Source organism: Salminus brasiliensis, chromosome 10, assembly GCF_030463535.1.
Source record: "Salminus brasiliensis chromosome 10, fSalBra1.hap2, whole genome shotgun sequence".
NCBI classification, from domain to species: domain Eukaryota; kingdom Metazoa; phylum Chordata; class Actinopteri; order Characiformes; family Bryconidae; genus Salminus; species Salminus brasiliensis.
Window position 1 is genome coordinate 38,689,120 of NC_132887.1, and position 23,782 is coordinate 38,712,901.

The 23,782-nt window shown below is 41.8% G+C and overlaps 2 protein-coding genes across 3 annotated transcripts in view; both read right to left on the reverse strand.

Moving 5' to 3' along the window:
- Positions 1-5,364: 5,364 nt before the first annotated feature.
- On the reverse strand, positions 5,365-7,479 carry LOC140564891 (uncharacterized). The gene is made up of 4 exons (XM_072690575.1): positions 7,335-7,479; positions 6,248-6,321; positions 5,779-5,865; positions 5,365-5,672 (listed from the first exon to the last, which is right to left on the reverse strand). Exons 1-4 carry the CDS (start codon positions 7,375-7,377, stop codon positions 5,505-5,507), a joined length of 372 nt encoding a protein of 123 aa, XP_072546676.1. The 5' UTR covers positions 7,378-7,479; the 3' UTR covers positions 5,365-5,504.
- A 4,481-nt stretch (positions 7,480-11,960) lies between these two features.
- The window catches only part of stac (SH3 and cysteine rich domain), a 51,014-nt gene continuing 39,192 nt past the window's right edge, over positions 11,961-23,782 (reverse strand). For both annotated transcript variants that reach the window (XM_072690050.1, XM_072690049.1), the window contains 4 exons: positions 17,702-17,838; positions 15,136-15,187; positions 13,842-13,979; positions 11,961-13,628 (listed from right to left, as the gene is read on the reverse strand). In XM_072690050.1, coding sequence (XP_072546151.1) covers positions 13,530-13,628; positions 13,842-13,979; positions 15,136-15,187; positions 17,702-17,838 — 426 coding nt within the window. In that variant the 3' untranslated portion in view covers positions 11,961-13,529. The remainder of the gene's footprint in view (positions 13,629-13,841; positions 13,980-15,135; positions 15,188-17,701; positions 17,839-23,782) is intronic.

A 23,782-nucleotide genomic window follows, 5' to 3' on the forward strand; every position in this document is an offset into this window, starting at 1 on the left:
CTGACTCTGAACCATCACTGTTCATAAAAGATTATGGCTTTAAAATATCGCTTAAATGTTTAAATTGTACACAGTGAATGAAAAGATGTGTTTTTTTGTTGGTGAATAAATTAGTGTCTCACCCGAGCATGTCAACACCAGCCCGACGGGAAGTACCCACCACACGTACGCCATTTGTCCTCTGAGTGAAGTGCTAATCGCACTAAAGCCTGAAGACGACTCACTGTTTATTATTCTCTGTCTTGTTGCTCAGTCTTGTCGGTTTTCTAAAACGCTTAACACTTACCAAAAGTGCTGATGTTCACAACAGACCAGCCCTGTTGGAGATCAGGCCTGGCCTGTCCTCAACTGCTGTTGATCATGAAAAAATAGTTTTTCTCAAAGTCAGCCTTTTTATTTATTTTATTATTATTATTATTATTTTAATGGTGAGCGGTGGGTAGATATAGCTGAGCGTTCCCCATTAGTCCAGTTTAAGCTCAGTATAGACCAGAACAGCCAGGTAACTCTGCCTGGATACAGCATGCAAATAAATAAATAAATAAATAAATAAATAAATAAATAAATATTTATTTGTTTAAATTGGGATCAACCCAGATGCCACAATAAAAAAAAATCATCAATAGTAATAATACAGTAATAATAACAAGAGTTCTTGTTTGGCAGTATGTGAGAGAATCACTTGCTTTATTAAAAAACATTAAGTTATTTTATATATGATAATAATTTCACCAGTGTTTATTTAAACAACATAAATTATATATATATAAATATAATTATAACAAATATTTTAAATGGTTCTTAGGCTTTAATATGATATTCAAATTTACAATACCTGACCCCAACAACAATGTAAAAATATAACAATAAATAATAAAAGCATATAACAATAAATAACACTCATTTTATTTTTAGCATAATTTTATGTCCATGTGACAAAAAAACATTTTAAGGCTGAAGAAGACCACATCTTTGTATTTTATTATAAATAAAATAACAATACAATATACAGTATATTTCATTTGACATATATGCAGACTTTTGGGCACTCCTGGTTAAATTGTTAAACACCCCCCAGTTAAAGTGTGTGAACGACTTACTAAAAGAAACAAACTTAATAATTACACAAACATTTGCAGCAAACATATTTTTGTTTGGGTTTTTTTTCTGGTGTTTCTGTTTATTTGCAGAATTTAACATGTTGGAAACAATAAAACATTTTTAATGTGGTAAAAACAATATTCCCAATATGTTAAATTCAGCAAAATTAAAAATAAACAGTCAAAATCTATTTGTATTTTTATTTATTTTACAGAAGCCATGCATGATCTCGCATTACCAGGTTTGCCTGGAAAGGTTAATGTGGATTGTATTGATCGAAGGTGGGGCTGGATGCTGGATTTTTATTCGCAAACTTTATGAAACCAAACCATCAGTAGAATCCAGTTATAAACAGTTCTCACCATTAAACACACATTGGCTTGAACTTTTAGCACTTTCTGTTTCCATGTGGTGTTTTTTGGTTGGGTTTCAGCAGCTTGTTTAAAGGAAACACTCTGAAGTTTAGTAGCTTTTTACACAGACATGAACCTGAATGTGAAATTGCTGCAGAAGCTCTTTCTGTTTCTAAACTGGCGTCTCCACCTGCACGCGTTTCTGCATTGTGGCAATTTGTCATTTTTCATAGCTCTGAAACTTTTCCATTAACACTGTTCTTTTAAGCTTATTATCTCTTATTTGGGATAAGATATAAAAAAGAACAAAAAAAAAAAGTGGGACACATAGGAAATATCAGGATTTCTAGCAGAGTATTGAGTATTTAAGCCTTTGAGAGTTCTGTATTTATACCACTTTTTTTCCTTACCTACACCAGATTTTCAAATATCTGCATATTTGAAAACCCAATATCGATATCGGAAAAGAACAAGTGGCATTGGCGCATCCCTATTAATCAGTATAGGCCTCTAGTAATTGTGTATAGAAATGAACTTATTTGCATGTAATAAAAAACAGGGGTGCTCAAACTTTTGCACAAGACTGTACCTCCAGAGATCTCACTAGAAAAAGCATCAAAACTACATAAAAGTGCTGCACCAGCGAGATCGGCGCTGACTGGCTAACTGCAGGACCTCGCCGCTCGTAGCCGCGTTATAAACGACCTGCTGGCTTTCTCTTACACGCTTTGAACTTCTGACAGGTTGCCTTGGCACCACCAGAGAAAAGTAACTTCATGACTTTGTTCTTATATTCCCGCGCTTTAATCCGGCACGTCCCACGCTGCTTCTCAATGAACTTCTTACACAGGTCCGCTGACCTCTGAAAACACACACACACACACACACACACACAGAGCGAGAGGATCATGAAGCCCACTGAAGTGATCTGCAGGAGGACGGTACTGGTACTGTGAGATCTCGGAGTCGGTGTAAACCAGTATGACCAGTGGTCCGGTCTGGTCGTTGCTGATGGCACTAGGTTTGGTAGTTGCTGTGGTATCCCAGATGGTTGCTGTGGTGTTGCTAAGTGGTTGCTAGATGGATGCTATAGTATTGTTAGGTGATTGCTATGGTTTGGGTAGGTGGTTGCTGGGGTGCAGCTAGGCAGGTTCTGTGGTATCCCAGGTGGTTGCTGCGATGGATGCTAAGGTGGTGTTAAGTGACTGCTGTAGCGTGGGTAGGTGGTGGTTAGGGTGTTTTATAGCAATTACTGTGGTATCCCAGGTGGTTGCTATAGTGACCCAGATGGTTGCTATGTTGTTGCTAGATAGGTGCTATAGTATTGTTAGGTGATTGCTATGGTGTGGGTAGGTGGTGGTGAGGGTGTTGCTGGGCAGTTACTGTGGTATCCCAGGTGGTTGCTGTGGTGTTGCTAAGTGGATGCTAGATTGGTGCTGTAGTATTGTTCGGTGGTTGCAGTGGTGTTGGTAGATGGTTGCTACGGTATCTCAGGTGTTTCCTATGGTTTCGCGAAGTAGTTGCTTGATAGTTAAGTGTTAAGTGTTGGTAGGTGGTTGCTCCTAGGCAGGTGGTAGCTATAGGTTGTTGCAAGGTGGTTACTATGGTATCCTAAGTGGTTGCTATGGTAAATGTTATATATGATATATCTTCACTTTTTGGGTGGATGATTGCACTCTGCTGGATGGTGAAGTGATGAATTGTACATTACCCTCTCAAAGCGTCCTTTAACGTACATCATGAATCCCTTAATGATTACTACGCACACGAGGCACGCTCTGGGCCGCCGCCCATCTGAGGTCTGAGGAACAAGAACAACAGAACAAGAAAAGCAGACACGGGTTTATTCGCTGGGTCGGACCAAGCGGGCCTAGGATTTCCAGTTCCCGCCAAACACCCAGTGTTTTTATCTAATCAGCACTTTGTTAAAGTAAATTGGGTGAGCTTTTGGTGGGACTGAACAAAGAGAAGATCAGCACCCAGACCTGTGGTCTTCTAACGGTGGTCTTCTAACCAACATCTCAAGTAACCTCACTGGCCTCGTCTATTTGGGTTCATTCTAATGCTGATAAAGGACAGTTTGCATCGCCTACTGTACCAGTTCATGGTTTCCAGGTGCAGTCATGTTGGTAACGGTGGCCAGTATTGATGTCCGTCCATCCATATCAGCCTCACGTGGGAGACGCCGACTCCGTACAGTGGCTGTACAACAACAAGTCCTGTAGCTTCGTTATTTTTGTTGGTTAGACAGAAATCAGCTGAGCAACGGGCCAACTATAGCCACAACATTAAAACCAGGTGCAGTTCTGTCTATTCAGCTGATTATCTACTCGCCTTCTCCTTATTGTGATTTACTTAATTCAGAATTAAATATTTTAATTTATTTTTTATTTATTGATTTCTTAATTATTCATTGTATTTATTATGAACAATAATGTTATTAAATATATACTCCTAATAGTTGTATATTAATTTACTATTATGTTGTAATAAATAATATAAATTATATTTAATTATTATTCGCAGTAGTCATGTTAATTAGTCTATGATAGAAAATGTTGTAAATATATGTTTTTTCTATAATAAAATGAATTTGTAAATGCTCAAAAAAAATCTATATTTCCAAAATTGTTACATTCTATAACTTTTTTCACCCCAGTAGACAATCAAGCCATTTGACCAGTGGTGCCTGCAACCCAAAACTGACTGACTGGGGTTGTTAGTTTGTGCAGCAAAAAACTTTGTAACACTGTAAAATAGTTTATTATTGATTTTATATTATTCTTATTATGAATTGTTACTTATTATTTGAATCTAAAAACACAACTGTGGTCAAATTGAACAGTTTTTTTTACAGTGACACTCGCCTGCACACGCCAGCAGAAGTCCGAGGTGAATTACTGCAGACATGCTCCCCATCGTCGTCCTCGGTGTAGACGAGCTGGTGAACTCGTGCTTGTAGTAAGCAGTGTTAGCAGTACAGTGAAGTAGCATCCTGCACTGATGTAGCCTGAAACTGTGTGACGTGCTAAAAGCCCAGCTTCCTGTAGAGATGACCAATTCACATCCAGAAAGTAAAAATTCCAACTGCCTGGGCAGCTAATGACAAAAGTATTGGGACACCAGTTCTTCTGAAATCAAGGGTATTAAAGAGCTGATGCTGCTTTTGCTGGAGTAACTGTCTCTACTGTCCAGGGAAGAAGACTTTCTACTAGATTTTGGTGCAGCATTTCTGTGAGGATTTGATTGATCATTCTGCGACAAGAGGAGTGTTCGTGAGATATATTGGATGATCACCACCTCACCTCATTATCCCCAACTCCTCCCAAAAGTATTTTTTTCCACTGCTCTACAGCTCAATGCTGGGGGGCTTGATACCTCTCTACTAGCTTACGCCTGGCATTAGACAGCATGGTGCCAATAGGTTCACCATGTTTATCTGCTCCAGAGAGTCCTAATCTATTGGCAGTAGTTCACTACAGGGTCTAGACAAGCTGTGTGTGTGTGTGCATTTGCATGTCTTGTGTGTATGCCCACACTTTAGTTCCTCTGTCTTCTAACTACAGAACTTTAATTCCAGCCCATAAATGGATACAAGCTTGAGCTGCGACGAGGGGAGGGGTTGCCCTGCGTGCCCCATCGTCCCTCCCATCCGATTACCGTACCATGCTGGGAGGGCAGCGGGGCTACGATGCTGAGGCACCGGATGCGGTCACTCTGGGCAGCCGCTCCCTTAGTCATGGCTCAAGCTTTAGCTAGAGCTGTACCTAAAGCTAATCAGGTTGCTCAGACTCGAAGAGAGGGCAGAGCCAAGTCATTGGTCTTGTGATTAGGGTCCGGGACATGCTAGCCTAAGTGCTGACCCACTTTTAGGACCGGCCATTCTGCATGGAGAGGAGAGCAGTACTGGTGAAATACAGCAGACGTTTATTAGACTTTGGGAAGATCTTCATAAGACATACTTTACTGTACATTTACACCGGGGGCCCCGAGGAGCCAGGTTAATTAACTTCATTAGAAAGAGAACTCAGATTTAGGTTCCCAAGGGCTTTAAAACCCATTCTGGCACAGTTTCAGTGATCTGCACACAGCGTTCGCATCCTTCCTTTTAGAGATGGCGTCAATCAGCTTCTGTCTGTACTGGCGAATGAAGCGGCGGCAGACCACCTGGAGTCCCACTTTGCGGCAAATGCCGTCGAGGGCAGAGTCGATGTTGTCCTGCGGGGAAGGGAAAGAGAACAGCCGATCAGCTGCTTTTACGAAAGGTGGATTAAGACGTTGAGGAGCTGGTTAGCGGGTCAACGTGTCGTTGGGCTTGACTTACCTTCGACAGAGACTTTCCGATTATTCTCAGCACTTTACTGGTGACAATCTTACAAATTCTGCACAAACCCGGAGGAACTCCGTCCTCCTGTGTTTAAGAGAGAGAAACCAATCGTTGACACTTAATTTAAAGGCTACCTGCCTTCAGACCTGAAAAGCAGTATTGATTATTTATGAACAGCTCATTTCAGCATCCCCAAGACGCCTGAAGGTATTTTATGAAGGTAATGCATTGTTCCCATTGACCTGCAGAGGCTTAAAGGAACAGTTTGGTGAAAAATCAAATGAAGATGATTGATGCAGATTGATCAGTCCGCCAAGAAATATTTACTATCTGATATCCGTGCTTGATTAGTTTACAACAGGAGATGGTAAACTAACCTTGCTAACAAACCCTGGTCTCAGACAGTCACCAATCTCATCTCATTGATCTATTCGCTTCAGAAGTCGACCAGAAAGCAACGTAATACCTGCAGCTTGTCCTCTTGGGTGAAAGTCATGTGGCTGTGGTCACCAGGGGTCAGATCTCCATGTTGGACAATTACTAATTAGGACAGAAATACAAAAAGCACAGACGTTAAACCATCTGACCGTATCTCTTCCTGAATGTGAGTTAGAGTGAAAGATATGGCAGATATTTCTGATATTTTGTTGGTATGTTCTCATCAAAAGTGGGACAAAACCCAAATAATTGGACTTCTAAACATGTAAAAGCATTTGGTTTGCATTAATATCCTAAAAAAAAGCCATTTTAATTAGAAAATCTATTTATTTATAGTTTTCTATATCTAGAATCTATCAGTCAATCTTTCAGACTATTACTTTTGACGTTTTTTGCTTCAGCAGCTGCACACTGGTTTCTAATACACAGATTGGCCATAACATTAAAACCACCCTAGCTTTCGTTCTTCACTCACATCAGAAAATGTCACTCAGCAGATATCATCACATTTCTAGCAAATATTACTTCGTCTCAGCTTTAGGACCTGCACTGATCAGCCATAACATTAAAACCACCCGCCTAATAACCCGTAGTTTCCTCTTTGACCCACCAGAACAGCTCAATGCAAGACCTGTAAGTTCTTGAGGCGGGGCCTCAATGAGCATCACTGAGCCTTGGGCCCCTATGACCCTGTCACTGCTTCACCGATTGCCCTTCCTTGGAGCACTTTCGGTAAGTACTGACCGCTGCATACCGGCAACAGTCCACAACAGCTAGCCTTCACAGTTTGGTTCTTCTTGTCAAAGTGTCTCAGATTCTGAGTTTTCCTGCTTCCAACAACACATCAGCTTCAAGAACTGACCGTTCACTCGCTGCCTCATATGTAGAGCCACCCCTTGACGGATGTCACTGGAACCAGATTGTCAGTGTTATTCACTTCGCACTTCGGTACTAATGTTATGGCTGATCTGTTCTTTTCTAACTGTATAGAATTTACTGTAGGTAGTAAATCTGTATCCTTCAGATGCTTCTGGAATATTCCTTAAGAATGGATCATGGAAAAGGTCTCTTTTAGTTCTCCAACAATCTGAACATGAGATCTGGCTGAATCTCACCTGAAAAGAGAAGCAGGAATCCGAGCTGAAGGATGGACGTCATGATTGGTTCTGTTTAAGAACAAGGAAGGTCTGAAAGGCGAGAAACGAACTCAGCTCATCCTGAGCTCACTGCCCAGTTTTTTTAAGTGAGAATTGAGAACCTCCCACCCTCAACTTTCTCAGACTGCACCGCAAAGCATAGGTTAGTTTGTGCTGAGCGAGTGGATTTCCAGCTCACCAAAAAAAAAAAAAAAAAAAAAAATAGTGCTTCGAATTGTTTCCCGTTCGTGGCTGCTGATCATGTGTGAGTAAAGTGTGTTAGCATGAAGTTGACTGGCTGAAAGGTATCAGCTGATCATCTGGTGCGTGTACACAGTCATGTTTGGGAAAAGTTTTGCTACTCAAACAAGATTTTTTATAAATGAAAATACAATAAAATGATTCATAAACCAGCAGACTAAGGCGCTGTCACTATGACCAGAGGATCGTTGGTTCGAATCCCGGTCATGCTGCTAGCCACGGCAGTCGAGTCCCAGAGACAGTGTGGGATAGGATGAGAGTAGAGGATGGCACTCTCTCCCCACATTGCTTTGTGGGTGCGTCAGAGCCAGGTATGCCCTGAAGCTGACGCTGGCCTACAAAGCCAAGAACAGACCAGCCCCTCCGTACTTGATGGCAATGGTCAAAAGCCGATCCGCACCAAGAGCCCTTCGAGCTTCAAGTACGGCTCGGCTCGACCCGCCATCCATCAAAATCCACGGAAGACAAGCGTCCAGGCTTTTTTTCTGTCCTGGCACCAAAGTGGTGGAACGAGCTTCCCCTGGGTGTCCGAACGGCCGAGTCGCTCGCTGTCTTCAAATGCAGACTGAAGACCCACCTCTTCAGAGAGTACTTGGACGATTAGAGTACTATGGTCACCTTATTGTCTTGTGTTTAGTAATGTCTAAGCTTAGAGGTATCCTTTGAATTATTGGTCTATTCTAACTAGCTAAGGCTTTTCTTGGGTAAATAGCAAAGCACTTTGTAAGTCGCTCTGGATAAGAGCGTCTGCTAAATGCCATAAATGTAAATGTAAATGTATGCGGTGCTTCCCTCCAGGTGCGTTGATGTTGCATCGCCAGCAGTTAGAAAAATGGGTGGCTTGACTGTGCATGACAAGGCTTTCCTTCTTGTTGGATGCACTGTGTTTTTTCCGGAGTGAGCGTGAGCTCTTTCAGAGCTTATTATTGTCTTTTTGTTTGTTTGTTTGGTTTTTAAAGTAGGGATAAACTGCGACTGATATGAGATATGAGATATTCTAATTCAGGTGTGTCTTGTTCAGAATGAGAATTTTGGACCCTGACATAATAACGTTGATGAATATTGGGCTTTGTGCTCATCTTCATCAGGGGGTGTCATGTTATTAATGGTTAAAAGCTGATTAAACAGCAGAATAAGCAACCAATGGGTGGGCCAGTGTAAAGTTCTCTTTTAGAATTATGTTGGGGGGGGGCGCTTTGCCTCTTTTGGGGGGTTAGAATGGTTCTCCACCACCCAGTGTGATGCTGTCCAACACAGACATTGCAACAAGTAATATGTAAATAATTATCTTCCAAGCACTTTGTGCTTTGTGCAATCAGTAAGCAGTTTGAAAGAACCCTCCCAGCTGGGTACTGTTGTGTAGTGAGGAGCTCTGTTCTGAATTGTTCCATAATTTAAAAAGCACTCAAAGCTGAAACGCTCATGAGAACTGCTAATTAATGGTCGGAGCTAAAACTGTGGTAGGCCGAATAGGAGAATAGGAGATATGCAAATAAGTTGGTTCTTGTGACATCAGATAACCAGTGAATTCAAAATGAGCTGTTTTTTTTATACAGTGTTTACATTACGTCACACTTATTTAATAAAATATGAGGGAATTTCAGTCTTCTGTGATATGGAAAATTCAATATTCCATAATTGTTTGTTTTTGATGCATAAGTACACAAATGTTAAAAGTCGACTCCATCCTGGATAAGCAGTCTTGATCACCTGTGCTTTACTGAATGTCAGCCACTAGAGGTCACACAGAGTCTGCACTGAGCAGTGATAAAGTGCTAGAGGAGGCAAACACAAGCTGGGCATCAACAGATGATCTTCAGTCTCTAATGGTATGTCATTACAGTGGAGCCACAAGGAAGGGGTTTCTAAAAAAGTGGCCAGTAACCATACACACAACACACTGGTCAGTTATTTTATCTAAGGGGTTCCAGATGCTGTGCGTATCTAATCTAGAGCACATTGGGTGTATAGAGGAAGGTGTCACACTGGCCCGCACACAGCTACCCAAGCCCTCTGTGAAGAGTTTTGCCTTGTTAGCGTCACTCATGGCACTGATGGCGCCGGGTAAGAAGCTAGGGGTCATTGTGTGGTCAGCTCTGAAATTGTGCTGATGAGGAGACAGCAGAAATGTGTGTGTTGGTGTAAAATTGGGCCTGAAGCTTTCATTTACCTGACGGTTGTGTTGGACTGTTCGTGACTAGGCTGGGTTCTCGGATCAGGTTTCAACACGTCTCTCTATAATGAGAACGAACTGCATTATTTTGCAGACTGGCCCGACAGATTTCCATCACTTTCACACTGTGTTAATTTCATAATTACTGATTTCCTGTTTAATGCAGTGTGAAGAAAAAGATTTGAAAAAGCAATCGTCATAATATGAGCTCACAGATTAAGCGAAATGACTGGTAACACACTTCAGTCCATTTTTCTTCCAAATGAATAAAAATCCCATAGAAAACCAAAGGTTGTTAACACTGAATGTGAAACACAGCCGAGTGTGAAGGTGCTGCTGTGTGAGTGAAGGGAGCTGTTGTTCAGTAATGCTGGGCAGATGTTCGGTTTAGCAGGGGGTCTTCACACCGGCAGCTTGTGCTGAGACCTGTCACACGTTCCACGCCCATGAGCGATGAGGGAGAGGGAGGAGTATTGAGGTATGCACACATACACACCTTTTTTTTTTATTGGCACTGCAAAAGTAAAGTTTGTGATGTGTGAATGTAGGTGTGTGTGAGTGAATGTGTTCGTTTTCCATATGCTTTCAGTACTAAAATATCCCTCATATGTTTGCACTTTATTAGGAACACCTGTAAACCTGTTCATTTATCAGGTGATAGCAGTGCACGGCCTGAAATCATTCAGATAGCCAGCAGCTTTAAGTAATTCTCATGATTTTTGAGCGTCAGAGGGGCTGGTCAGAAGCACAACAGTCCCTAGATTTACTTTTAGAGTGATGGAATAAACGTGTCCAGTGAGCGGCGGTTCTGCAGGCGGAAACACCCTGTTGATGAGAGAGGGCCTCAGCGAATGGCCGGACTGGTTGGAGCTGACAGAAAGGCTGCAGTAACTCTGATAACCACGCTGTACGATTTCAGTGAAAAGCCATTTCAGAATATACAACACCTCCAACCTTGAGGCAGATGGGCTACAACTGCAGCAGACCACATCAGGTTCCACATCAGTCAGCCAAGACCAGAAAGCTGAGGCTGCAGTGGCTCAGCACAGACACACCAACACTGCTGAACAGCTGAAGACTGGAGAAACGTAGCCTGGGCTGAGGAGTCTGGATTTCTGCTGAGGAACATACAGATGGTAGGGTCAGAGTTTGGTGCCAATATTATGAATCCATGGACCCAACCTGCCTTGTGTCAACAGTCCAGGCTGATGGAGGTGGTGGTGTAATGGTGTAGGGAATCTGGGTTTCCTGGCACACTTTGGGAGCGTTCACCTCAATCAATTATTGCTTGAATGCCACAGACTATTTGAGTATTGTTACTGACCTTGTGCATCCCTTCATGCCCTTCTTCTAACGGCTACTGGTCTCATGAACATGACCGTAAGTTCGGTGATTCTTCAGTCACCGGATCTCAATCCAGTAGAACACCTTTGGGGATGTGGTAGAACGGAGGATTGGTAAATGATGCAATCATGTCAATATGGGCCACAACCTTAAGGGAATGTGTCCAGCATGTTGTGGTATCCAAGCTATGCAAAATTGAGGCTGTTCTGGGAGCTAAAGGAGGCTCTACCCTGTATCAGAATTGTGTGTGTGTGTGAGAGAGAGAGTGGGTGGCACTTCAGTATGTGGTATAACTGAGGTTACCTGAGGACAGGCCTAATGAGGGAAGACCAGTCCATCTTCGCCCTTCATTTATGCGTCCTTCATTCCCTTCATCAGCAGAGGAAGATGGAGTGATGTGTCACACTGCATAGCCTCTCTCTGCTCGGTTTCTTGGTTTTTTTTTCTTCTTATTTTTCCTCTCCCTCTTGCTCTGCCTCTCTTGCTCTCTGTGCCCTGCCTCTCGCTCTGCCTCTCTTGCTCTCTGTGCCCTGCCTCTCTTGCGCTCTCTGCTTGTAAACTGAAATAGCCAAGAGGGGAAAGGAAGAAGGAAGATGATGGTAAGTGTAAGAAGTAACCAGCTTGTTTCCTGTAGTTAATAGAGGCCTGGTGAGTAACTGTTAATATCTTACCCCTACTGTACTTCATTTACTGCCTAATGACTCGTTCCTGACTGAAGAGCGCTTCTGATTAGTTAACCAGTAATACACTTTATGCTGAACAGCTCATGGTGATGGACTTGATCCAGCTGTTGGAGTTAGGGCAGATGCAGTCACTCAACTCCAAGATCAATAAATAGAGTTTAATTCTGTGCATACAGTATGTACAGTACAGTAATCCCCCTGTTACCTCAGGTAAGTGGTGAAAACTTAGCAAAATCCACCTTACAATGCAGTTCGACTACAGACCAGAGAACAGGTGGGTGGAGCCATTTAAAAAAATGTACATGTAAGGTAATGGAATAATCCCCCAAAAATTGCTAATGGTGATAATACAATATTAAAGCTAGTGGCGATCAGTAAGCTTGATCCGATTTGCATAACGCTTGGCTGAAAAAAATAATTTAAAGAAAGTCTATTCAGGGCTACCCCAGTGGGCTGCGTTCCTACAACACTGCAGCTTTATCTAATCTCTGAAGTGGCAGGATGCGGTAACTAAAATAGCAGAATTATAATAATAATAATAATAATAATAACAACTCTAATTTAAAGTCTTAACAAATGAAGAATGGTTTTGAAAGCAAATGAAATAAAACAGTTACTGTCAGTTTTTCCAGAGCAGCAAATAAATATGTGTGATATTAAATCTTAAAAAAGTATGTTAGGTCAGTTAGTTGATCCCTAGCTTAAATTCTGAGCTGTCTGGACTTCATATTAAGATGAAATGGAACTTCAATCGATAGCAGTCTGATGTGGCCATCAATTTGACTTCCTCACATTTTTTTATTTTGATGTCATGGCTTATATCTCTTGTTATGAAATGATGGTTCATACCTGTTTATTATAGCTCAGTACATTCTATAGTGGCAATTGTAGAGTCTTTGACATCACCTTCCTTTTGAAAACACTCCCACTCAGACTCCAACAAAAAATCTGATATGTCCAATTCGTCTCAACAAGCTCCCTTTTTTCACCAGATTGTCCTTTTTAGAGGAAATCACGGTCAGTAATACCATGTCAGAGGAATGTAAAGCACTGATGCAGTAGAAGGAAAAAAAAACCCAACCCCAAAATAAGGAGAACGTCTTGCAAAGGAATTGCGTCACACGGCTCCGCCATCAAACCCAACTAGGAAACGTCCAGTATTTGATATCATCAATCAGTGCTTTTAGAACTGCTTGTGTAAAATCCATGAGGAAAGTTCAAACCTACGTTAAGCGAGGCTAGCTTTGAGTGGACATAAGCTCTCGGAGAAGTCAGGAAAAACCAAAAGAAAGGCTGTAAACAGGTCTTTGATCTTGCCATGCTGTAGATAGAGAGGGAACATCCTCTGAACATCTACACTTAGATGTTAGTTATCAGTTATCAAATCAGAGGGTCTCCAAAACCAAGGAAATAACAGGACGTCTTAAGACTGCATGTTCAGTTCGATTTCCTTCGGTCACCTTTTCACACGGGGAGGGATGAAATAGAGATGTTATGAGTTATCCGATCTCTGCTTAGGCAGTTCACGTGCCTCTATGTGGTTTAAACCACTGGCGACTCCGTGACTCTCGTGCCTGTCCGTGGCCACCGACGGCAGTTTGTTCGTCCAGGCTTGATTTGAGGGCTTGTCTGGGAGAGCGCATTCCCTCTTCACTACTCCCAATGCATTTCCTCACTCTCTCCGTCTCTCATCTTAATTCCTCCTCCTCCTCTTCAGATGTTCTCCAGCACGTCACAAGGGACGAATCCTCTCTTCTTACCGCTGGCCACTCTGATGAAGCCGCTGTGTTCGTCTTCGTTGCTCACGCAGATCTAAAAGGAGCCATAGAGAGAATGCTGTTTTATTATCTCTAAAGCTCTGGAATCTCGAGGTACCCGATGAACTGCATGGTTAAATGTTTCCTGTGTTCGAGCTCAAACTATCAGCGGCTTAATAATTAGCTGAATAGAGCTAGCTTCAGTGTCGCTAGTGCAGATCTGAAATCACTAGTCTGTTGGAGATAAAGGTGACTCGGGCTCACTCACCTGTCCCTCCTTTAACGTGATTTGGCCCTGCTCCTTACAGCCAATGAAGGTGCGGTTACACCGGAACACCTGGTCACCTGCCTTTACCTGATGTGCGAAGGATGCTGGGAAAAACCCTATCCTGTCGTCGATCACACCCTGAAAATCATAAAACAATCTGAATAAATGCTGTGAATTATGTAATAATGTAATATGCTGCTACAGTACAGTAAAGTAGTACAGACTTTTCATAAATTCATTACATAGCTAGGCAAGAACACACAGCATCAGTAATTTAACACCGTAATTTAACTATTTTGCATATCGAGTGAAACTCGATGTGAAACTCCATTACGATACATTTCCAGTGGATATATTATAATGGATTGAGTGTCAACTATTTTAGGCCTGATACGTTCCCATCCTTTGTTTCAAGTGCCATGTTCTAGCATGATCCCCTCTAGGCCATAATGGGCATTATTCCCAGCCCACAGCAGTGAGGAGGGTTTTCAGGAGATAACAGAACAGGTCAGAGACAGCAGTGTGGAACTATTTTACTGTAGAACATGAGAACTTGATGTACTGTCGCCTGTAAACCATGTGGGGACACCATGTCTTTACTGTTGAAGTATGGGTTATTAAATAATAAACTACTTCTGAAACCTCTGCTTCAGATGTCCTTTTCATGTGTTATTATTTTTGCATATTGCTGTAATTACAAAAATCAAAAGTACAAACCAGCTCTGGTCCTCAATTAGCTTATTCCACTAGAGTGTTCTCCAAACAAAATGTCCTAAATGTTTGGATAACCATTTTAAAGACTTGGATAAGTGCTATCCTATCATTTTCTACAATTTGATGTTATTACAATTTTAATGATCTGTTTTTAGAGTATGTTTTAATTTGTGGCCTATTTACTGTAATACAAAGTACATACAATAATATCTGTATGAAATTCATGCTGTAATCATATGTAACATGTAAAAGAAACTGTTAAATGCACCTTAATTATGCATCATGAATTGCAATTCTGCTTCTTGTTTGCCATCTCAATTCAAGAAATGAATTGAAATTTAAGGGTCCTTTTCAATTAAAGTGATTAGACTGCAGTGTTGTAAAGGAGCTGGGAGCTGATTGGTCAGGGAGGAGAGTCAGACTGGATTATAAGATATTAAACACTATAAAACAGTCATTTTAAGAAAATCTGATCTAAACTGTGTGGCTGGACTCCTCTGTTGTCTTGACTGAAAGACTCAGCCAGGCTTAGGATTTTGCTTCCCTCTTGTTTGTGATTGTTCAGCATTAGAGATCTCACCTTCCACCAATCATCGTTGGAGTCATCCGCCAGTATTATTCGATCGCCAGGTCTGAAATACAGCATGTGAAAAGAAGAAAGGATTAATTTCACATTTTTATCCTGCATTTCTAACAGGAGTATTGTTTTTCTGAATGAAATCTTATGGATGTCGATTTTGTTCTGCTAATGAAATCTCAGGATTTATCCCCCCCCCCCCCCCCCCCCTCTGTTTTGTGAGAATACGTTTGAAAGCCACACACGCTTGCCGAGGCAAGTCGAGCCCTCTAATCATTTACAGCCTGTGCTTCCCAGTGTGGTGTCAATGAATCTGAAATGAACTCACGGAAATTGAAGTGTTACTGCGGGACTGGAGTGAGAGAATGGGCCGAGAGAAGTGGAGGCGAAGGACTCGAGCCAAAGGGCTTTCTTGCGCTGCTATGTTGGAAATGAAGGTAATGCTGAATGAATGATTGCCTACGGAAGCTGTTAGTTGTCTCAGGTTATAGTAGGCACTGTTAGACTGAGTCATACCAGTAGAATAAATTGACCAGCTGAGACCTTCTATAAATATAGAGCATGTGAATTCAGCTAGTGTTCTAATGCAACGGCAATTGTAATTTCACCACACAAAATTCGAATGTGCTTTGTCAGAAACCAAACGAATAGAGGGAATGCACGCGACTCCACAGGTGGCGTTTGCAACTGTAGCCACGCCCACAAAGTGGCAGTGTAAGCGTTAAGTATGAATGCTGCTAACAAATTAACACGGAAAGAGCTGTTGTGCGTTTGACTGTATAAACAGATTCAGCAGGAATTCCAAGCTTCCTTTTACAGACTAAAGAGAAACTAAAGGATTGCTGCAATTTGCTACGATAACTTGATACGACTGGAATCCAGGCACTGAAATGTGTGGGAGCTCACAGAGTTACAAAGTTCAAGGAAGACTGAGAGCTAGCAAACCTGGATGAATCAGTCTACTAAATGTGCCTCGGATATAAGGCTTTGTCCTCGAAACGGGTGTGATTTGAGCCTCAGTTAGCTGGACATGTCTGGCTACACATCTCTGTCCATTGAAGATTGGTTCTTTAGTAATTCGGATGGATCGTTGTGGGTTCCAACTGCCTGAGCATATAATCGCTTCATTTCTGTTTCATGATCGCTTTATTCCAGATTTCACCGTTAAGTAATAATACAGGCAGCCATGCTGCAGAAGGTTTGCCACTCAGTCCCACTGAGGGGGTTGTGTGTTCCAGGTTTGGGTATTCAGGTTATTCAGACATTACTCTCATTATAATTTAGTCTTTATGAAGTCGGAGTAAATCAATAATTATATTCACGCATTTAACTTTTTTACAGTCCTGGTAACCGTTAATGATGGCCCGAGTGTCCGGAGTAGGGGCATACAGGAATGAAAAGAAATAATAAATAAATAAATAAATAAATAAAACAATTCTGATAAACCCAGGTATTGTTCAGAAAAACAGGTCTGTCTCGCTAATCTATTGATAATTAATAGCCTAATTAAGGCTCGGAGCGTGCGTGTTTATCTGCTCAGGTAAACATGCAATGTGTGTTCTGCATTTAAAGCAAAGAGAGCAGTGAACAGCATCGCTGAGGCTAATTAAACATCCTGCCTCTTTAGGCTGGAGAGAAGGGGGTGTAAGTCGCCGTGAAGCAGAGATAAACTCACTGCACAGGAACGTTTCAGGAACACAAAATCAGACAGAGCGTTAGAGCAAACCAACAAGTCACACTGCCCTGTCACTTAGAGGCTGCTTTACACTTTGCATTAACGGACGATTTTGGTGATCGGATCACGACTGGATTTCACTTTTCTGCATGAAAAACCAGGTGTCAACACACCCAGGATTAACATCGGCTCACTCTAACCATTTCTGGAGGTGGTCAGAGATGCAAGTGTAAACGGAGCACGTTTTCTGTTGCCTTCTTTAAAACATAAAAATGAGTCAAATTTTGCTTTAAAAATAAACATTATATTTTATAATAAACAAGAAAAGGCAGCCAGGAGTCAGGAATTTGTGGTAATTTGAGGGAATCCTAAATGTTGGAGAGGCAGGCTGTGGACTAGAAGATCACTGGTTCAATCCCCTGGACTGGCAGGAACTTGCATCAGGGGAGTGAAGGATTAGTGCTAGGATTACCTTTTTCCTTCCTCAACAGGGTGCCCTTGAGCAAGACACCTAACACCCAATTGCTCCCTGGACGCTGAGGTGGCTGCCCACTTCTCTGGGGGTGTGTTTTCACTGCACTAGTTACTAGTGTGAGAGTGTGTGTTCACTGACATGGACGGTTAAACGCGAAGGTTGAATTCTGTTGTACTGCTGTGAAAGAGCATTGAAGTGAGCCCCTAATCCCAATAAGTTTCCAATAAGATTTGCTGGTCCTCACTTTAAAGCAAAAGTATGTTGTTCTGGCTGAGGTTCTGTTTACAGATAAGCTTCAACTCAGCATTAGAGAGATGCATTTATCTAGCATCAGTTCCATCAGTTCTTTCCCTCCTGATTAGAGTAATGTAGGACTTGTATGAGTGTGTATGAGAGAGAGGCGCTCATTTCAAACTCGCCTCATTTCCAGGTCTTGGTTGTCCTGGGGGGTGAATCTATACAAAGCCACGTAGGTGTTAAGCTGCAGGAGGTCTTTTCGCAACTCTCGGTCTGACTGCAAGTCAAACACGCCAACTTTCTCAGCTGTCTGAAGAGTCTGAAACACACAAAAACAAATAGAAACATTATGGCACCAGGAATATTAGAAAGAATATTCATCAATCATATTTGTTCAAAATTAATATCAATAATTTATATCAAAACAGTATAAATAGCAGAGAAACGCTTTGATCAAAATCAAGATAAAAAGACAGGAGGAATCCAAATATGAATACATTTTTATTATATGGTCATATTTTATTTATGGTCACAGTATTCAGTTTTTGTACTGTAAAGTAATGTACTATTACTAAAACATCAAGTTTTGTCAGTTTTAATTGAAAGTATTTTTTTTTTTTTTTACTATTTTAAATCAAATCAATTGAAGTACTTTTCTATTTCAATCTGATTAGTATAAAAAGTGCTATAAAATTAAAGCTTTTCTGGTTTTAAATCTAAACATATTTTAATACTAAAGATACGCCACAGACTAAGCATTTCTCAATATTATATTTCATATTTATAATTTAATGCTGTTTAATCATAGCTACATGCTCTATAAACTGCAGCTGATGCTGATATCCCACCTTAAAACAGCACAGCTGTTACATTTTGGCATCTGTAAGTTCTGAACCATTTAAGGTGGAAAGGAAATTCCATTAGGAATCTTAGGCCACTTTACCGTCACAGACCCAATTTAGTCCCGCCCAACTGAAGTCCATCAAACGACAAGTTTTTTTTCCCCCTCTGCCAGTTTAGAGTAAATTCATTGCAGAAATTATAGATAATACATGGACGAGAATTGCGAAAATAAGTAGACTGGGGCTTTAAACTATTTATAATTAATTGAAAGATGTTCTAAAAAGAATCCTCTCATTCTTAATCTCTCTCACTCCTTCACACACAGTACTGCCAACATGCTATCACAGTCTTTCATTCATCACAGTTTCTCTATCTCACTTGCACACACGAAAAAATTCATTTAAAAATAGGTCCGTTTCTCTCAGCATGGAGAACACTGGCGCTCTGATGCTTCAGAGGGAGAAAAGGCTTGCCAGGAACTCTGTGTTTGGTTCGTTAAGGTGCAAAGATAGAATCCCTTGTTTGTCTTCCAGTCAGACACACTTACCTTTACCACATATGTTTACTGAGATTCCAGCAAACAGCTCCAAACTGGCCAAATAAGCCAGAAAAAAAGAAGAAAAAACCTCAACTCTCTCTCTGAAGTGAGAATCATGCCCTCACTTTGGCGTCTGAGAGATGTGGAGACGGCTGCGTGTGGGAGGACTCGTCCTCCGTCATTGTTTGCGGTGTGATTCAGGAAATGAAAGGACGGGAGAGGAAGTGGAGGGAACGTAGCAGGTCTGAGACTAACACCCCGGGCAGAGCCAGTCTGGTGCACTACGCATACGCTTCTCATGGCTTTACAGCTTACCATCTGGAGGAAAGACGTGGGAGCTCGGAGAGGTGTTAAGACACCGATCGAGAAAAGATGAGGTGTTAAAGGTATTATTGTAGTGTAAAGTGTTTGTGCTGATGTTATCTCCTGGCGTTCCTGTGACGAAAGAGATGTGAACATCTACAAATAGCACGGCTAATGGATGAAATCTTGGGGATGCTGGTTAACAGGATGCTAACTGGTACCTGCTGGCTTCCAGTCACTGTCAGACGCATTAGCATGTATAGGTGGGCAAATAACGAGTCAGCCTTTGGTGCAATAATGCAAGATCAACTTCTCTTTGGTGTTTTTGAGCTGGCTAACAAACTGAACAAATTGGAGAGGAGTTTGACTAGAGAAACCTGTCAACCTGTTGCATTAGAAACTTTCACAAGAGTTTGTCATGTTAGGGATGCACTGACCCTGTAATAATACGTGAAGCAAGGAGGCAGGATGCAGTACTCACAAAATTTAATTCATAGAAAAAGTTTCTATTCAAACACCTCCACATTTATTACTACTTCAAATGTGTAGAATTAGAATCAGCTGCAGATGATTAGAACATGGTTAGAGAGGATTCTGGAGGAGCCAGTTTCAAGACTCACTTCCCAGACTCATATGCATCTACAGCCTTCTCTCTGAAGGCCTCAGAGAGCTCTTTGGATAGTGAAACCAAACCAGCAAAGCGAACTAAATGTGTGTGATTTGAGCCTCAGTTAGCTGGAAAACAGTCTGTGCTGTGGTGTTTAGCTAGACCTCGACTTCTCTTTCTCTCTCAGTTTTTATAGTCAACACTTGTGTCGGTAGTTCAGCAGTTAGTCAACAGCAGCTGCTCTGGGCCGTCTGATGCTCGGTAGAGCTTTAGCTGAGCTAGCTAAGCTAGCTAAGCAAAGGCTAGTTTAGAGAGTGGCAACAGATTCAAAACCATATATATATATGGTTATAACACACACTATATAGTTTTCTGCTGTAATATTTTGAAACGATATGAAAAAGCTACCTTTATATATTTGTTTCATTTAAGTAAATAAATAATGATCTCAAGGTTCAAGGGGTCTCGGACGTTCCTCCAACTCCCTCCCTGCTGGATGTGTTGGAAGTGTTCCTGAGGCCACTCCAGGTCATATGATTCAATACCACTTTATTGTCCCTGCTTGACGCTCTCCACACAGGCCAGACCACTTTATGGCCCCAAAGGCAGAGCTACAGCCAGCACTCTGCAGCCCTGCTATCAAATATGGGGTTGTGTGTGTGTGTGTGTGTGTGTGTGTGTGTGTGTGTGTGCTTGTGTGTGTCTGTGGAAAGGTGGACGTGGGTTGGGAGAATGTAAGGATGTGGGTGGGGGTTAAGAGCAATCCAGCAGGTTGTTAAAGGTGGGATGGTAAAGTGTGTCGCACAGAGTTCCTCTGCCTCTATCTATATTTCTTGTCTGTGGATGAATGTGTGTGTGTGTGTGTGTGTGTGTGTGTGTGGTTCAGGCTCTGTACTCCAGTGCAAATCACATTACAAGCAACTGAGAGAAGTCAACAAGCTAAAGCTGGGAAGGCCACCAGAGAGTGACTCGAAGGCTGACAGTGAGCCACAGAGCGCGCGCACACACACACACACACACACACACAAATGCTGGCTAATAAAACCGAACACAGATTTGGAGGAGGAATGTGTGTGTGGGCGCTGGACTGCATTCATGCTCCTGTTGAACAGCTGTGCGTCTCAGATGCTCTCACTAGAATAGAGGAGACAGGATCTGAACCCATCTGAACTGGCTGACTGACGTGATCAGGAACACCCATAGCAAAACATTAGAACCATTGGGCCACGTCTTTAATATGCAGTTTTCATTTGCTTTTGTCCAGCTTCTGACAAGTGTGTTCATTTATACACTTCATTTACACTGCAGGGCATGGAGGCAATCAGCTTGTGGCACTGCTGAGATGTTACTGAGGATTGCTTTGGTCAGCAATCGCTAATCCATGTTCGTCCAACTGAATATAACGTTGACGACGAAGGCAGGAATGCGATGCTGGGAATACGATGGTACCATGAGGACCAATCACAGATGCACGCCAGGCTGAGGTGTAGGGTACAGTGTAGGGCTAGGTCGTAGATTTGACACAGAAGCATTAACTGGCTTTTACAGAAGTAATGAGTCACATATACTGTACAGCACCCTCCGGTGCATATAAGGCTTAGTCGCTGCAGACTGGTCAAGGTGCCCATGCCAACCTCTGTCCTGTCATCTTATCCAGTGAGTCCTGTTTTTTTTATATAATGTAAAAAACTATTTTCCTTTCTTTCAGTTTTTTAAATGTACATGTGGATCGGTTAGCTATGGGAGATCCTGGAACATTTTCCAGCCTGATTCACAGATTAAATGGCATAAATAGTGCCGTTAAGCATCACTCAGCAGTTCTGAACTTACTGAGCTCCTCCAGTGTATATTATCCTTATTTATTTGCCGCAGTGGGCTGACATGAGAACAAAAATATTGCTTTCTTTCCACAGGGTGAATCCAATAAAGATTAAAAAAAAGAAAAAGATTCAAATCCATAAAGGAGCTGACCACAGCTAAAGGTGGGGCAATCTGCAAGCTAGGACTTAGGCTGGCTATTTAAAGAGAGCCGTTTCCTACTCTGCTTCTGGGAAATTTGGAAGCCGTGGCACACGGCCAAGCATAGCAGGTCGAGTCGAGACTTCAGAACTGATTTCAGATCGGTTCTCAAACCTAAAGAACACTGGATTCAGAACCTGGACTCTGGGTAAACTTCTTGATAAGGACAGAAAAACTGGTCTGAGTGCAGAGATTAATCCAAAGCAGTTGACGGAGTTAAGTCTTGTTCAGCAGAGTCGTTTGTTTATCTGTTTATCTGCAATGGAAAAAGCACTAAATATTAGTGCTTCATCATGGAAAATGTTCCAATTCCCATGGAAATAAAGGCAGGAATGTTTTCTGCCGCACGTTAGGTTGTAAATATCCTGTGATTTTTATTGAACTAGCAGACGTGGAGCTTTGTAAACTGGCGCAATGCATGCCGTAAATGTGTGCGCCCTCTTAATCTTAGAATCTAAGGGAGAGAGAGAGAGAGAGAGAGAGAGAGAGAGAGAGAGAGAGAGAGAGAGAGAGAGAGAGAGAGAGAGACTGTGGCTATAGTCAGGCATCCTGAGGGATCTGCTTTAATTTGTGACCTCGTAAAGCTGTGCTGATCTCAGGACACGGCTTATTTATGCCAGTGTGTTGGCAGCCAGGCCCCGTGCTATGAGATACAGCCTCCTCCACTCGCCTCTCCAACACTTACCCTTCCATCATATTCTCGACTCACCCCATCTTTCTCGCTCCCTCCTCTTTTTTTTTTTTAAATCTGATTTTCTCCCCAATGTTCGGTCGTACTGCCAGTTCCCACACACTTTCTAGGTCTTCTGTATCCAGCATTAGAAATGAACAGAGGCTCAGGGCAAACAAGCCTCTAAAAGTTTGAAAAATAAAACTGTTCAGTTCAACCTGTGCTTGATCAAATAGTCCAGGCGAGATGTTTTTTTTAAAGTCACTGGACTGCTATTAACACCGAGGCCAAAGAAGTGGGTAAAACATGAAGCCTTTTCTGACTGACCTAGAATGATTTCTAAATCTGTAGCAACATCATTGGAGAACTGGCCCACAGCCCACTGGCAAGACCCTAAAGCACCCTCAGCAAGTTCTATGGTGAAAATATCAAAACCATGGTGGAGCTGAGGTTCTGCAAAGATGGAAAGGGTCTAATCCAGGGCAAAACTGCCCCCTAAAATATTTAGACGGCATCAGTGTCGACCCCAGCAATGCCACGGTCATCTGTGGCCTAGAGTCCCAGACAGACAATCAAATGGAAGTCAAACGTGTCTCCTGTTCGTGACAATGAGATCTGACTGAGGTGCGTGAACATCTGATAGCTGACATAACTGGCATAGCTGACTTAGCAGTTGGCGCTCTTCCTCAAATATGTTCAGTTGTATCTACAGATAAGCAGTACTACATGAAGGCCAGGAGGGACCCTGGACTCTTCTCTGTGTTGCGGTCAGGGAAGCTCTTTCTGACGGTCAACGCAGAGAGGATGAGGAGGAGCTTTGAACGCCTATTATTAACAACAATTATTTATTGTCACTCATTTGCACAGCATTATAGCACATCTTTGCATTCTACATCTTCTCAATATGCTTATCTCTACATTGCACAATAGATGATACATTTATGTTGAATATATAATCATTTATATTTCAATTTCAATGTCTGAATAAATTAAAAGTGACTTTTTAAAGTGTTCTTACATCTTTATGCTTTATATCATCATTGTATCAGTGGCATCGAATGGCATCTTAAAATGACAATAATATTGTTTATCACAATTATTTCCAGGACAACACATTGTCTAAACAAAAAATAAGGCCTAATTATGTCCCTGCTTGTATAGCATGCTGCTACCAACCTGAAGGACTAACATTAAAAATGGAAAATTCAGGTCCAAAAAGTAAAAAAAAAAAAAAATCTGACCTAAATTTTTTCCCCTCTAAGCGAACATATGGATCTTGTTTA